General features: G+C 40.5%; 1 protein-coding gene across 1 annotated transcript in view; it reads left to right on the forward strand.

Annotated features, from left to right (window-relative positions):
* Positions 1–10,055, forward strand: part of vcanb (versican b) — a 36,661-nt gene extending 26,606 nt beyond the window's left edge. Inside the window, exons 13-17 of the mRNA XM_008423795.3 lie at positions 3,239–3,397; positions 3,468–3,550; positions 6,068–6,212; positions 6,493–6,675; positions 6,755–10,055. Coding sequence (XP_008422017.2) covers positions 3,239–3,397; positions 3,468–3,550; positions 6,068–6,212; positions 6,493–6,675; positions 6,755–6,984 — 800 coding nt within the window. The 3' untranslated portion in view covers positions 6,985–10,055. The remainder of the gene's footprint in view (positions 1–3,238; positions 3,398–3,467; positions 3,551–6,067; positions 6,213–6,492; positions 6,676–6,754) is intronic.
* The last annotated feature ends 4,786 nt before the right edge of the window (positions 10,056–14,841 follow it).

The following is a 14,841-nucleotide window of genomic DNA, read 5'->3' on the forward strand; positions in this document are numbered from 1 at the left end:
AAGGTGCATGTATTTTTCAAAAGTTAGGTATGCAGTCTTTTGAAGCAAATTGTTGTTGCTGGTATCTCAAGATTTGCTTTAAAAGAACTAGACTAGAGTCATGGGACAAAGGAACAACAAGCCTATTTGAACAAACAGGTTCAGATAAGCTGTGAACCCCTTTGAATTTAACCTCATGTAGAAATATACAAACCACAATCTTTACTATGTCATTATTTATTGAAGCCACACCCACTAACTTCGAAAACAATAAATCAGTCTATTTGTAGGCCACACGACATGACATATTTACACTTTTTTTTAAAGCTTTTAATGAAATACATACCGGCTGCAGCTTACTGTAAATACTTTTTCCGAACCCTGCATGTGCCTGAAGAAAATGAAAGCCATTGATGGCCGTTTTATCTTCCTCCTGCCGCTTCGCACTAAAACCACTAAAGGTTTCGTTTTCAGAGTCGGAAGTGAATGGCCTCACCACACCTGGCTTGTCCGCTCCTCTTCATCACACTGCTGTCCAGGTTTTACAAAGCCTTCGGTAAAAAGTCATGTAGTAGCTGCATGGCAGTGTTCAGAGTGTGTGGAAAATGTAGCGGCTAAACCGAAGATCATCTTAAACCCCCTAAACCAGAGATAAGTAGAAAATATGTAAAACCTTCAGATTTAACAGGTATGCACTTTCTTACAATTACTAGACTATAACAAACCCTAAACTATTGTAACTCTGCACAAGACTCCTCTTCTTGACTGATGAAGCTCATCCATGCAGTCTGTGAAAATCAGCGTGTTAATTCAACTTGATCCAGCAGAAAACATTCTTCATCCTTGTAAAGCTTCAGCAGAAGTCTCACTGAGCATGCTGCTGTATTGGCCAGATGTTGATCTCTGCCTCCAGCAGAGGAGCTCCAGTGAAATCTCATCTCATCTCATCTCATTCTCATAAACCAAACATCATGCAGCATCTTCTCGTCTCGTGAGCTGGGGGTATTGCTGAAGCCCTCATTATTTACACTGCTTCCCGTTTCATTATGGGCCGAGGGTGGAGGGTGGAGGAGTGGAGGGGTGAGGAAATCCCCAGCCTCAAATTGTTTGTCTGCACAGTTTATCCATTTGCAAGATAAATGTGCTGCGTGTAGCGTTAGATAAAACTTCCAAATTCCTCCTCATTGTGTTCAGAAGGTGGTGGACACAGCGACAGGGACACAGATGTCCTCTTGTAGAGTTCTCATAGCGGAAAGCATCAGGAAGAAAAAAAAACAGATAATTGCTCTATTATTCTAGCAGAAAGCTTTTGCAGCTGCTTGGCACCGACTCATTCCTGCCACATGGTGCCTCCCACCTCGTCTCCTGGATGCAGGAGACAAGGAGGTGTTTTAGGCTGACCTCCTGTGACCCCCGCACCGCAACACGTCAGAACGGCGCAGCTCATCTGACATGGCTACAAGCAGAGGGCAGCGCTCCAGGCCTCACCTGAGCCTCCAGGTGGCTGCACAGAGGAGCCATTAGGACGAGCTTGGCTGACGAAGGCTAATACCCACCAAGCCTGGACAGCAACTTTCCATTGCGATTTTTATTGGCGTTCACATTATCCTGAAGCCAGTGGCACAAAACAGGCTTTGTTTGATGAGGTCAACAAAGCAGAGCGCTGACTCTGAGACTCAAAGTCATTGTACATGGAGCTAAATGTGCCTGTCTGTGTGTTTGACCTGCACACAACGGGATGTTTGTGAGGGTTAATGAAGTCCAACTGTGAGTTACTGAACTCCTGCAGTGAGTTGGGGGATGCGGTGTGTGTTTGTGTGTGTGTGTGTGTGTGTGTGTGTGTGTGTGTGTGTGTGTGTGTGTGAGGGTTATTCACCCAGCTGGACTTCAGCATCGATCTGGCCGCTGCAACAACTGAGTCTGATGAGAAGAAAACAAATGAAAGCTTTTGTGGAACAGCTGGAGGTCATTGTTAAGGCAGCTTGGCTCCAGCTCAACTCCCTCATTTACACAGCCTGACCGAAAAAAGCAAAACAAAGCCGTCACACACACGCTCGGTTGGACCCTCCGTGCCTCTGATTACTGTGCCCGTTCACGGTGGCGTTCTTATGCAACGTCTCCACATTTGTGCTCAGCTGGAGTTTAATGTTTCATCAAAGTTTGGTCCCAGTGATGGGCGAGCAGAGCTGCTGTTTGACTTTTTCTGTTGCGGAAAATACAGTTTTTGGAAAAATAATTTAAAAAATTTTGTTGTTCAGTTCAGTTTATTTATATAGCAGCAATTCACAACGAATGTCGCCTCAAGGCGTTTTATGAAAAAGTCATTTCAGTGCAACTACACAGACATCCCAGTTATCAGGCTCAGTTAATTATTCAAAGTTTAAAAGGTTTCTAAGGAAACCCATCAGGTTGCATTGAGTCATTGACTTTCAGCATTCGCTTTCCTGGACGAACACGTAGCGACAGTTACGTGTTGACTCAATACATTAAGTTCCTTTTTGTGACATGACATTACTTAACTAAGGCAACCCTGACTCATGGATATGGAATGATTACTTGTTGGATGATTGTCAATTCGTTCTTTATATTTGTGGCAGAAAAAAAAGAGAAAAAAGAGAAACACAAATATGGTTCAAAACAGTCTTATTCAAAAGCTAATTGTTTAGCATACATTTACATTTAACTTGTCATTATATGGATAAATTAAATGTCACATCTTTTTATGTGACAGAGAAAAAAATTTAATCCCTCTGTTAATGAAATAGTTGCACTCTTATATTTCATATCTTTGATCCTTTATATTTTATCTTGTGTTGTCAGTCAATTAAAATATTAAGCTATCTAGGGCTGTGATTAATCACTAATCATCATTATTGAAGACAATGGCTGGTTTAGCCCCATAATAAACATAATGAACATTCAACAGAATAAAACCTTTTTCATTCATGCAAAGTGAGCAGCATCCTCAGCTTGTCTTCTAATTCAGCTCAGTTTATTTTTAAAATCGCAACAATGCATATCAATGAACATTTCCTTGAAAATACATGATACTGTAGCCAAGTGGCTAACTGACAAACACAAATTATAATGAAGAACCCAACCAGATACAACACTACCAAGTAAATGAAACGCATCTAAACTATATCGAGGATGCAACCACGAGATGGAGAATTCATAATCATACTAGAATTATAAGAACTGTGTGTGTTTGTTGCCTTTTGCTAGCAGTGTTTAGCATGCTGTGTTTCTGTGTGTGCAGACACTGAGGTGTGTGGGATCGGCTGGGCCAAGTTTCAGTCCCACTGCTACAAATATTTCAAACACCGGCGGACGTGGGACGCTGCAGAGAGGGAGTGTCGTCTGCACGGGGGCCACCTGACCAGCATCCTGTCGCAGGAGGAGCAGATCTTTGTCAACCGTGAGTCTGTCGCAGGAAGAGCTGCGTTGCTTCTTCAGCTTCACTGACCAGGCCGTCCGTCCCTCTGCAGGTCTGGGCAGTGACTACCAGTGGATTGGCCTGAATGACCGAATGTTTGAGAGAGACTTCAGGTGGACCGATGGGAATCCAATGGTGAGCTGATGATGGCGGGTGATGGGTTCAATGATCAGAGTGGATTGGATCGAGCAAATGTTAAACTTCCGCTTTGATTTTTATTAGCAGTGAAAAAGGGTATTATTATGAAATAGTTTAAACAAAAGACTTAAAGGGGCAATATTAAGTGAAATCGACTTTTTTCATGTTGTAATGTTATTCCCTCATCGAAAACATACCTGGAGTGTTGTCTTGATTTTTATGCATGTTTGAGAAATCCTTTAATCTCCTGGGGCAACCATTCAGCTGAGCAAAACACCTGGGTGGACCTAGCCCCGCCTACAAGGACAAAACTCCTCCTTGGAGCTGCAGCTTTAAACCTTCCTCCTCACAGAGAAGCTCCTTCAGACTAGCATCCAGCAATTGGCAAACACCTGTGGAACTGCACATCTGCTGAGCTCATTATAGGGGCTGCAGCTCAGTGCAACGCTGCTAAAAACATTGTTGAAGGGCTAACAGAGGAGCCATGTTGTCATGACTTCCTGGAGGTGGAGTGTTGGAAAAACCAGGAGTTTCTTAGAGACAGAGGCCCAATTTCAAAACATTAAATTAAAAAGTCAAATTTCTTTTAAGTTATATTTGCAGCATATTTATAACAACTGAAGGTATCAAAGTTACTTGATTGCAACATAAAGCAGCACTATGTGGCTGGAAAATACATCATACTGCCCCTTTAACACTAAAATAAATACTCTTAATTCTTAGTTGTACCTTGTTTTTTTTTTTTCTTTTTGTTGCAAGAGAGCCAGGCAGACGGAGCTTCACTGCGCACAGGGAAAACACACCGTAACAATCAACTGTTCATATTCCAGCAGGCTGAAACAATTAGCTGATTCTGCTTCTGACAGGCAGTTAATCTGAATCTAAAACTGATTTTCTGCTCCAGAAATCCAAAGTGCCTCAGAATGTTTAGGTAAAGGTGATCAGATACTGTTCAATCTACTGATTACGGCTATAAAAAAAAAAGCACCCCCACGTCCACACACACACACACACACACGCACGCACGCGCGCACACACACACACACACACACGCACACACACACACACACACGCACACCCCCCCACGCACACACACACACACACACACACACACACACACACACACACACACACACACACACACACACACACACACACACACACACACACACACACACACACAATCAGGTCACATACTGGAGATACACAGGAATGTGCTGTAAATGACTATTATAAGCAGCTTGCACAACACACGGACCATGGAGAGGTTTTCTTTCTGCAGATTTTTGCACACAGCAACAGTTTACAAATTTGAACATAAAACGTTCACTTTTTTTTTTTTACCTTACCAACAGAAAGAGTCGTTCCTCTGCTGAGTTACGGTAAAATATTTGCTACACAGATGACCTAGCGACACGGTGACACACGGAGTCCCTGACGGCAGACCTGTTTTTGTTTGACATGGAACCCCAACACAGCTACACACGTGTGTGTGCTGCTCATGTGTGTGTTCTGGAGAGAGCTGGGCTGCATGTGGGCCAGATTAGTTGATGGGAGCAACAAGCAAAATGTTGTTTTGATGTGTCATCATTGAAGAAGAGGACACACCCAGAGACGTTAAACCTGCAGCTTCACTTCTTCTCACTACCAACGCCATCTGAACCAAAGCACAGGAACCTCTTTTGTTTGGATGTTTACCCCAATCGACATGGGGCTTCAGCTTCTCCACCCCTGATCTCTGGGTTATTTTGCCAGCTCCACCATCTGGTAGCTCAGTGAAATACATCCAGCTCCTGGTGAGGAAAAAGAAGAGTGATGGTAGCTGCTGCTGTTTTGCAGCTTCAGTCCTGCATGAGTCTGCAGATGTTAGAGAGCACTTACTATGAAATAACTTCCAGTTTTCATTTACTCATTAAGCTTCTGGGTACATTTTGTACCCTATTTCTTTCATTCATTAAGTAAGGTTGGCAGAATGAGGAAAGAATCAGATGCTGACCTTTTTCCATTTAGATGTTTCTAAGAAAAATGAGCCTGTGTGGAAAATAAATAATTGCAACAGCATATTAGGACCAATGGAGGGGAACAAAAAGAGGAGGAGTACATTTTCACCAAAAAACTCAGATATTTTTAACTATAACACTTGGAAACAGTTAGAAAAGTTGAAAATTTGCTTGAAAACCCCCCAGAAATGTTTTAATTATCCTCAGAAAATTTCTAGAAAAAAAAAAAAAAAACATGGAAATTTCTCAGTTTCAAAAGTCAATATTTTTACATTTTTGGACATTTTATTTATTTATTTATTCTAACAGACAAAAAGTAAAAACAGGAAAAATAAAATAAAACAAATTATCATGCCCACTGCATGCAGTTTTCCATAATTTGCTCAAAAAAGGAGCAGGTACAAGATACAAGATCTGAATTTCAAAAGTGCAGTCTGAGTATAATTCAAGTGAAATTTGAACGTCTCATTATTGTTTGACTGTTCATCACTTAAACGAAACGTTGTTCTGGCAGCAATATGACAACTGGAGGCCAAACCAGCCGGACAGCTTTTTCCAGTCGGGGGAGGACTGCGTGGTGATGATCTGGCATGAGGGGGGGCAGTGGAACGACGTGCCCTGCAACTACCACCTGACCTTCACCTGCAAGAAGGGAACAGGTGGGCTCCAACCCGCATGTCAAACCTTTCAGTTCCCTCAGTGTTTAGAACGACACTGAACGTCTTTCTGTAGCGCCCCCTGGTGTCTGAGCACAGGCACAGAGTGTGTTAAGCTCACCACCATGAATGGAAGAATGACTGAACACCCAGTAGTTCATATTGGTTTATTTGATGACATATAAGATTGTTCATGAGTTGTGTTTACCTGTCGCTGCACCGTCCATTGCTGATGACAGAACGTGTCCGTCGCTCTAGCTGCTCTCTGTTTCTGACCCTGCAGTGGCCTGCAGCCAGCCGCCTTTAGTGAAGCACGCCGAAGTGTTTGGAGCAAAGAAGCCCCGCTACGAGATCAACTCCCTGGTCCGGTATCACTGCAAAAAGGGCTTCATCCAGAGACACACCCCGATCGTCCGCTGCTGCGCCAGCGGCCAGTGGGAAACACCCAAAATCACCTGCATGAGCCGTAAGTGAGCTCTGAATGGGACTGAATGGCTGCAGCAGTTATCCTGCTAACACTTTTTTTTTTTATCTGTCTCTCTCAGCTGCGACCTACCACCACTCAATGATTGTTGAGCACTACGGCAACCAGAGGGTAGAGCAAAAGAGGAACCACGTCCATCACACCAATGGCCAAGAGAAGGCCAATCAGAGCCAGGAGCAGGAGCAGAGCTACGGCATCCTGCAGAGCCTCTGGAGCCCCTTACAGGCCCGAGTTCAGCAGCTGTTCCGGCAGAAGAAGCACGCGAACCACAGGGATCACCCCGATCACTGAATGAGTTTGAGGTTTTGTTCCAGAATCGTGACGGCAACAGATCAATGCAGACTGGCCTTCTTGGTCCGGAGGCATAGATGGACAGAAGCAGTGTTGTTAGATCGCCTGTCTATTGATGGGTCTCACAAGAACAACATGTGAGATGTGCCAAAATGTATTTTCTAAAAAACAAAAAACAAAAAAAAAACTATAGGATATTAACTGTAACACTTGGGACTGATTCACTTTTTTCTTAACTCGTCAATTGTCTCAGTTTTCACACAATGTCGAACAACTTGAGTCATTGACACTCTTTCTTGTTGCTTTAAGTTTTAGAAAATGTTCATGCTGAGAACACTTTGCTAAGTATGTCACAACATCTCAGAGAGTTTTGTATGTGGATGATAGGACTCTCTCACTCTACCTTTTATAGAACAAGAAAACACGATTTTTGTAAAAGCACACCAAGAAACTACCATTTTTGTTATGAAGTTTTGAATTTGGTCAATATAAATTACATTACTAGTATCAGAAAGACTGCATAGTATATGAACCACTAATATTCAAAGTGATGGCTAGATGAGGAGTGTTTCTGTTGAATCCAACAGGCAAGTTGGAAATGGTTTTCCCAGATGACTTTGGGTCCTTACAGCAGTACAATGCACCCTGGCACACAGCAACAATAGAACAGCTTCAGTCACCCAACCATAAATGTACGTTGTTGACTTGACCTCCAAATTCCCCAGATCTCAATAGAACTGAGCATCTGCAGGTTGGGCTGGACAAATGGAAGGATTGTTCTCCACTTCTGACACCTGCTCAGTTTACTGCTGGTGTGCAGGACATCACAGCACACCTCTGTGGTCCAGAGGGAACCAACATTCCTCTGGTCAAAGGTGTTCTGTCAGAAAAAGAGGGACGGACACACTGTTAGGCAAGCATGTCATAACGTTGTGCCAGATCTGTGTACGTCATCATTTAAAGGGGCAGTATTATGTATTTTCCAGGCACATTTAAGTGACTATGTTGCCTTCAGTTCTTATAAAAATGCTCAATATATCAAATATGACCTAAAAGAAATTTGACTTTTGTAATTTAAGGCCTTGATATTGGGCCTCTGTCTCTTAAAAAAAAAAAAAAAACTCCACCTGCAGGAAGTCATTACGACATGGCTCCTCTATTAACCCTTTAACAACGTTTTTATCACCGTTGCTCCTATAATGAGCTCAGTAGAGCTACCAGTTCTACCAGGTGTTTGCTAATTTCTGCTGGCTAGTCTGAAGGAGCAGAGTGATGGGAGTTGCGGGGAGGGCTGCTGTGTGAGGTGGAAACTTGGAAACTGCAGCTCAGAGGAGGAGCTGCGTCTCAAAGACGGGGCTAGGTCCACCCAGGCGTCTTGTGCAGCTGAATGGTTGCTATGGAGATTAAAGGATTTTTTTTTTTTCCAATCATGCATGAATGAATCAAGATGACACCGCAGGTATGTTTTTGATGAGGGAATAACATTATAACATGATGCAAAGCTCTAAAAAGTAGATTTTTACATGAAACTGCCCTTTTAAGCATTTGATTGAACACTTTGCTTTAGACTGGAATATAATTACTAATGATTGAACATGAATGGGTTTCATTATGTTTTGGTGATTCAGATGTGATGTGTTTTTTGGCCGTTAGTTCAGTCTTCTTTTTCATCATTTGATGAAGTAACATGACATGAATTGATCTAACTCTTTAAGGGTTGAGGTGCCACTGTGATCAGACTGAGGAACTGTTATTCCAGGTTTTATGGCCCAGGAAAAGAACAACATGTGTCTATCTTGTTTTGATTTTGTCTGGAGTTCCAGAAGTTTATGAAGCAATGGTGCCTGCAGCTGCTGGGACAATTTACCACAAATTACCAGGTGGAGTGCACTAATAACATAAAGTTTGCATGTTCCATAAAGTAATCGTTCTGCATGCATTTGGCAGCTGGGTGTGGCCATGGAGGGAACTGTGATGCACACCAGAGAGAGTGTGTTCAACAACAACATATGAGTTAGCTGAGGAGTTGCACTGGTGCCTTATTTAATGCTTATAGGATAAGTTACTCATAAAACACCAAGTACTGGATCAGTCAGACACGCCCTGTTTGATCCTTTTATACAGTCTGACTGATTTTTTTTTTTTTTAAGTCCTAAAGGAATGTTTTGATTTTCTGAGGTGGTGATTTGCAGAGAGGTTGTGAGCAGTTGCTATCTTACCTGCACAGAAACACATGGAGACTGTACATTGACAGGCCAGTTCCAATGCAGATCTAAAACAAGTCCAAAATATCAAAGCAGATCACTTTTCAAATATGAAATTATAATATATAGAGCAAATTTTATCTTTTCGTATTCTAATCACATAGTTGTTTTTATGGTTTATTTTTTCTTTAGAGTTTTTATGTAGTTGGGGTGAAAATAGGACATTGATGCACACAAAGGTAAAAATGGAATATTAAAATTTACAATGTGTGCTGTTCCAGTTATTCATGAGCTATGTATTATGAAACCATCTGACTTTAACTTATTACATACTTTTACTATGAATGGACTGTGATTAAGTAAAGGCTGTTGGGCTAGGGGTGATTTATCCATTATTATCATCATTCTTAATGTTTACAGATTTTTGCCTGTCATTAATATGAATTTGAAACATTGTTACCATGTAGTCTTTTATGGTGCATTACTAGGTTTTTTTTGTTGTTTGTTTGTTTTTTGATGTATGTGTTTTGACATGGTGCAACTCAAAATCAGTGCAACAAATTGACCGTAAAATTTCTTGTAGTTTCTCCATCATTAGGTTTGTTTTCATCCACGTGCTGCACAGCTGGGATCTGTGTTCTGAAGTCTAGAAATAACAGACAGATATAAAACTTTTCATGCTCCTTTTGAAATATTTTTCTACATTATGTCGTAACTATACTTGATATATCTGTGGTGCAAAAGGCTTATTTTTATGTAATCATTGTTCCATCCATTTTATCTGCGCGACATCTCATTATCGGTGTTTTATTGTATTTGTGTTTAAAGTCGAGATGTTGTAATAAAACTTTTACAGCTTTATGAAAAGGTTGTGGTTCTGATTTCTTGCTCTTGCTCTCATCTCCTGCTCTACAGTCTGGAGACCTTCTGATGTAGAATCAGATGAATATGAACGTCATGAAATTAGACACATAAAGCATTTCAATATTTATTCCAAAAGGCATGAGTACTGTTTGGCGGTGAAAAAGCAGTGAACTCAGACCGATATTATTGTTATAGTCTGATGTTTCCTGTAGCTGTTACTACTTGAAGTCACTACAAACTGTGTGCAGTAATGTAATGCAGACAGTAATGCAGTAATGATGGAACCTGAGTGTGTGCAGTTGTGTATATTTGATGATGCTGATCTAAATTCACTTCAGAAACTCAGAGATGAGTAAGTCCCACAGATGTTTTACAGTTTATATTATGTTCTGAAACCTCCATGATGTGTCCCGACTGAGCATCTGTTTCTGCCAAACTTAAAATTAATCAATAATAGATAATCCTGAGGATTTTTTAAAATTTTTTAATTGAAATCGTAGATCAAACACTATAAAACACTGTTTACTCTCCTATTCACCAGAACCTAAACTGCATCTATATTCGGATATTGTAGAGCTTGGAATCATTTATTCCTCCAGGCTAAATTAGACTGAAAGTTATTTTGTATAATCAATAAGTTTATATCTAGGAAATCAGACTGAGATCTCACAAAATGAACATAACACAATGAACACAGGTACAACGTCTGTACTCAGGTACTGTTTGAAAACAAAATCTCTTTTGTTTTAATTTTAGAAATAAATTGCATGTATAGAAGTATCATTACTCTCCTCAATAATCAGTGGAAATCATTTGTATGGATTATATTAATCAAGATATTATCATAATTCCTGACCAGCTTTTTACATGTTTCCTCTGATATGTTGATGATTTTTCTCTGGAAATGAATTTCAGCTCTATGAGTTAGAAGGCCTTTTCTTCCAGAAGTCAGGAAAAACAGAAAAGAAAAGAAATTAAATTAAATTGCAACAATCCATGTTTTACAGTTTTCTTTTTATTGTGTGATACAAAATTACAATGCCAAGAAATGAACAACAAAAAAATAAAAGCAAAAAAAACAAGGAGACATTTACAGATGACACTATATATTAATCCAATGCCTAAAAGAGAAATCAATAAGAACATGATGTAATCTAGATTTTCATGTTGTGTAATATTTATTTTTTGCAGCGTCATTGTTTCAAACTCAGATTTTCAGACTGAGAACCGGGTCGTTAAAAACTGGTGTCAGACTGACGGCTTGTGTAAGATCATCAGTGATTCCCTCAAACAGCAAAACTCAGTCACAGAGGAGCTGCAGTGGGAACGTATGAATCATGCTCAACAGCTGAGAACTGTGATGTGTCTTTTTTTCTTAAACTTTACTGCACCTGGAGTGAAGAAAGCTGATATTGTTTGCTATTTTCAGCTGTTTTTCTTCCACTCATTTTATTAGATAATCATGGTAGATGCCTCTGCTACCAGTTATGGTAGAAATGTTGCAGATAACCTGAGCCCTGGCAGCTGACTTGTCATGTTTTACACAAACAGCCTTCATGAATCCAGTGTGAGACTGGATTCATGTGTTTTCATGTGCGTCAACATGAAAACCAAGACGTCACCAAAGCTGCTCTCATTCGCTTCCTAAAAGCAACCTTTACTTTGGCAGGAAGCTTACAGAACCGATTGTAGGGAGCTCGGTGAATTGGCTCTGTGTTCTGTGGAAGTGTGACCCCTCCCTGTGGAAACACACATGCTGCATTACTGCATCACTCAGGAACTATCCATCTGCAGACGGCCTGTGTGGAGTCAAACAGCCTTCCTCTGGCCAACGTCTCTTTTTTTTTAATCTGCTGTAATCCCTGCCTCATTAGTTGTCCTCTTACGTGGTGACAGTGGGCACATAAAGAAGGTGTCAGGGATAATGATGCGTTTAGTTGACTTTTTATTTCAAGATCTTAAAAGTCTTCCTTATTTTGCAACTGGAATGACGAAGATCCCCGATGAATGAGAAAATCCAACAAAATATTCTGACTGACAAACATAGTTAAGCACAGAAAAATAATGGTCTGACTTGAAGCTAAAGTAGTGCGCTTCTAGACAGGAGAGGAGCATAACGTAACATACGTACGGCATCAAGACTTAATAAGGGCTCTGCATGGTCGGGCCCAACTGACAAAATCAGTAGTAGTTGTTGCAGTCGCGTGACGAAAATTGTGTCATTTTGTTCTCATCCTCCTGTTGTCCTCCTTTTCTTGCCCCTCTAGTGAACTTTGCACCCCCCTCTCTTCATGTGAAAATATTGTGTGACTGCTCATAATTTGGTGGGTGTGTGTGTACAGCAGCCCCAATTACTCAACTTCCAGTTTTGTTGCCCAGAAAAAAAGGAGTGTGTGAAAACGAATGTCCTGAAACCATGTGACTCTGCGTCAACTGTTCGACTTCACCCCAACCATGTGGGGCCTTCACAAGCGCCTGCCTGACCGTCATCTGACTGGCCAACGGTCAGTCCAGACAGTGAGTAAAGGTCAACAGTACCAGTACCAACAATTAACCAATGTGTGTCAAAATTTCGATATACCTCTCTACATCTGATGCTTGGACATCATGAACAAACGTGTCCCTATTCATATCATAGTTCAGCTCAATCACTGCGTTTTCATTACACTCAGTGCACCATGTAGGAAGAGGAAGAGAATAAAGTGAATAAATACCCAGAACATCAATGCTGTTTCCAGATCTTTGTTATTCCTGAGAGATAAATTATTCACACTGGAAAACAGCAGATCTCTCATTATCGTGTTTCTTCAAAATGAGGTCTGTCGACTGTTCTGGAGCCACGTTCTAACTCAGGGTATTACTGTCACTGTTGCCCTGGATACTCATAAACATCCTGAGGAGCGTAGAGGATCCTGGCTCTAGGAGTACAAATGACAAATTTGACTTTGCAGGCGCTGTGGCTGGGCAGTACGACGGAGTATTAGGGCCAATATCAGAAAATAAACCTATAAAAATAAGAGAATTGTAATTGTATGATTTTATTCTCAAAATATTATGACTTTATTCTCATATTACAACATTTTTCTCGTATTTTTTGACTTTATTCTCACAATATTATGAATTTATTCTCATAGTTTTATTTTTATTTTTTCTAAGTATGGTCCTTATGCTCTGTCATTGAGCAGAGATATGAATTAGGAAACAGAGCCCACATTGGGCTGTCATAAGGTCAGCGGTAAAAGATCATGTAAAAGTTAAAATATCCTGAACTATTTTAACAATATTTTAAATGATAAATATTGTATGCTTTGTTTAACTTACATTTTGTTCCATATCTGACATATTGTGTGGAAGTGTGGAGTAGTAAATGTAAAACATTTGTAGATTTGATTTTTGTTTTAGAGAAGAGAGCTGTCATAAGTGGGAGTGGAGATCCCACAATGCAAGAGATATGCATTGTGTTTCAAACTTATTGAAACGTCATGAGCTTAGTAAAATATTTTTAAAATTATGTACAAAGTGAGAAATTAGGAAATAATCATGACGAAGTGATTTGGCGTTGAATAAGTCGATGTTTTGTTGTGGATTCTTGGTTTATTTTTTGTGCATTTAGAAGTTTGTAACAGTCTGAATATCTCATTTTATTTTCATGTGAATATGGTGCAGATATTATTAGTTCATGTTTCTTTCTGCCTCACTTCATTCATGATTTATTGTAGTTGTTACATGAACTATTCATATTTATGACTGGGTGAAAGAAATAAAAAAACTAAATCAAATGAAATAATGTTCAGTAATTTGTCAGGGATTCAGCCAGAGACAGTAGCAACATGCCAGCCTTCAGCTTGGTAACCTCAACCTGTATCTGTGCCTGTGAACGCAAAATGCCAATATATGGAAGAATCCCTTCCTGCTTTCATATAGAAAGCAGGAGGCTGCTACAGCTTGGCTGTTGTTTGCTCAGCATGCTGGGAGACTGAGAGACGCTTTCAACAGGGTCTTGGAGAGCTAAGATAGCATGTCATGAGCCACTTACTGCCAGCACATCTGCCCTGCTCACACGCAGGCCTGGCTTCATCCAGTGTGTGACCTCAGCTGATATATGTGCCATCAACATTTTGTCACCAAGCGTTTCCTGTTTAATCTCATCCACCCGTTTTTATTTTCACCTGCCTCCTAGGGATTGGGCTGCGCACTTTCTGCACAGATTTAGATTTTATGAACTCTAAACTGTTGATTACAGTGGAAATCCGAATTTATCCGTTGATGGAAAAGGAAAAACATTATTTCTCTTTGTTATGAGCACTGAAAAAACTCCAAAAGACAGCTGTGTCTGCTTCAAATAAAGGTGGAAGTAGGTTTAGAGAGGTTCATGTATTTTTACTGTTTGAACCTTGAATAACATGACGAACATATCTTGAAAGTAACTTAAACCTAAAAGTGATATAAATTAAGCCACCGCAGCTGTTTTAGGATTTTGGTTTGATCTGGTTTGGAGTTTTAGGGTTTTTGGGGTTTTTTCTATGTATTCTTGCTAACTGTGTGTTAATCTCTCAGCTGAGTCTGGTTCTGTTTATCAGTCATTTCTGTCTCAGCTCTCTCCAGCTCCGTACCTCCACCCCAGCTGATGCTTGCTGCTAAGCAACCACCTGTCTGGCATACACACCTCTCTGTTAGTCGACCCTTTGTCAGATCCTTCAGGTTTTGTCCGTCCTACTGCTCTGCCAGTCTAACTCACACCAGAACTTTACCAATTCACTAAACTACCTAGTTTAGCCCTCAGAATCCC

This window comes from Poecilia reticulata, chromosome 12, assembly GCF_904066995.2.
Source record: "Poecilia reticulata chromosome 12, P_reticulata-male-v2, whole genome shotgun sequence".
NCBI lineage: Eukaryota > Metazoa > Chordata > Actinopteri > Cyprinodontiformes > Poeciliidae > Poecilia > Poecilia reticulata.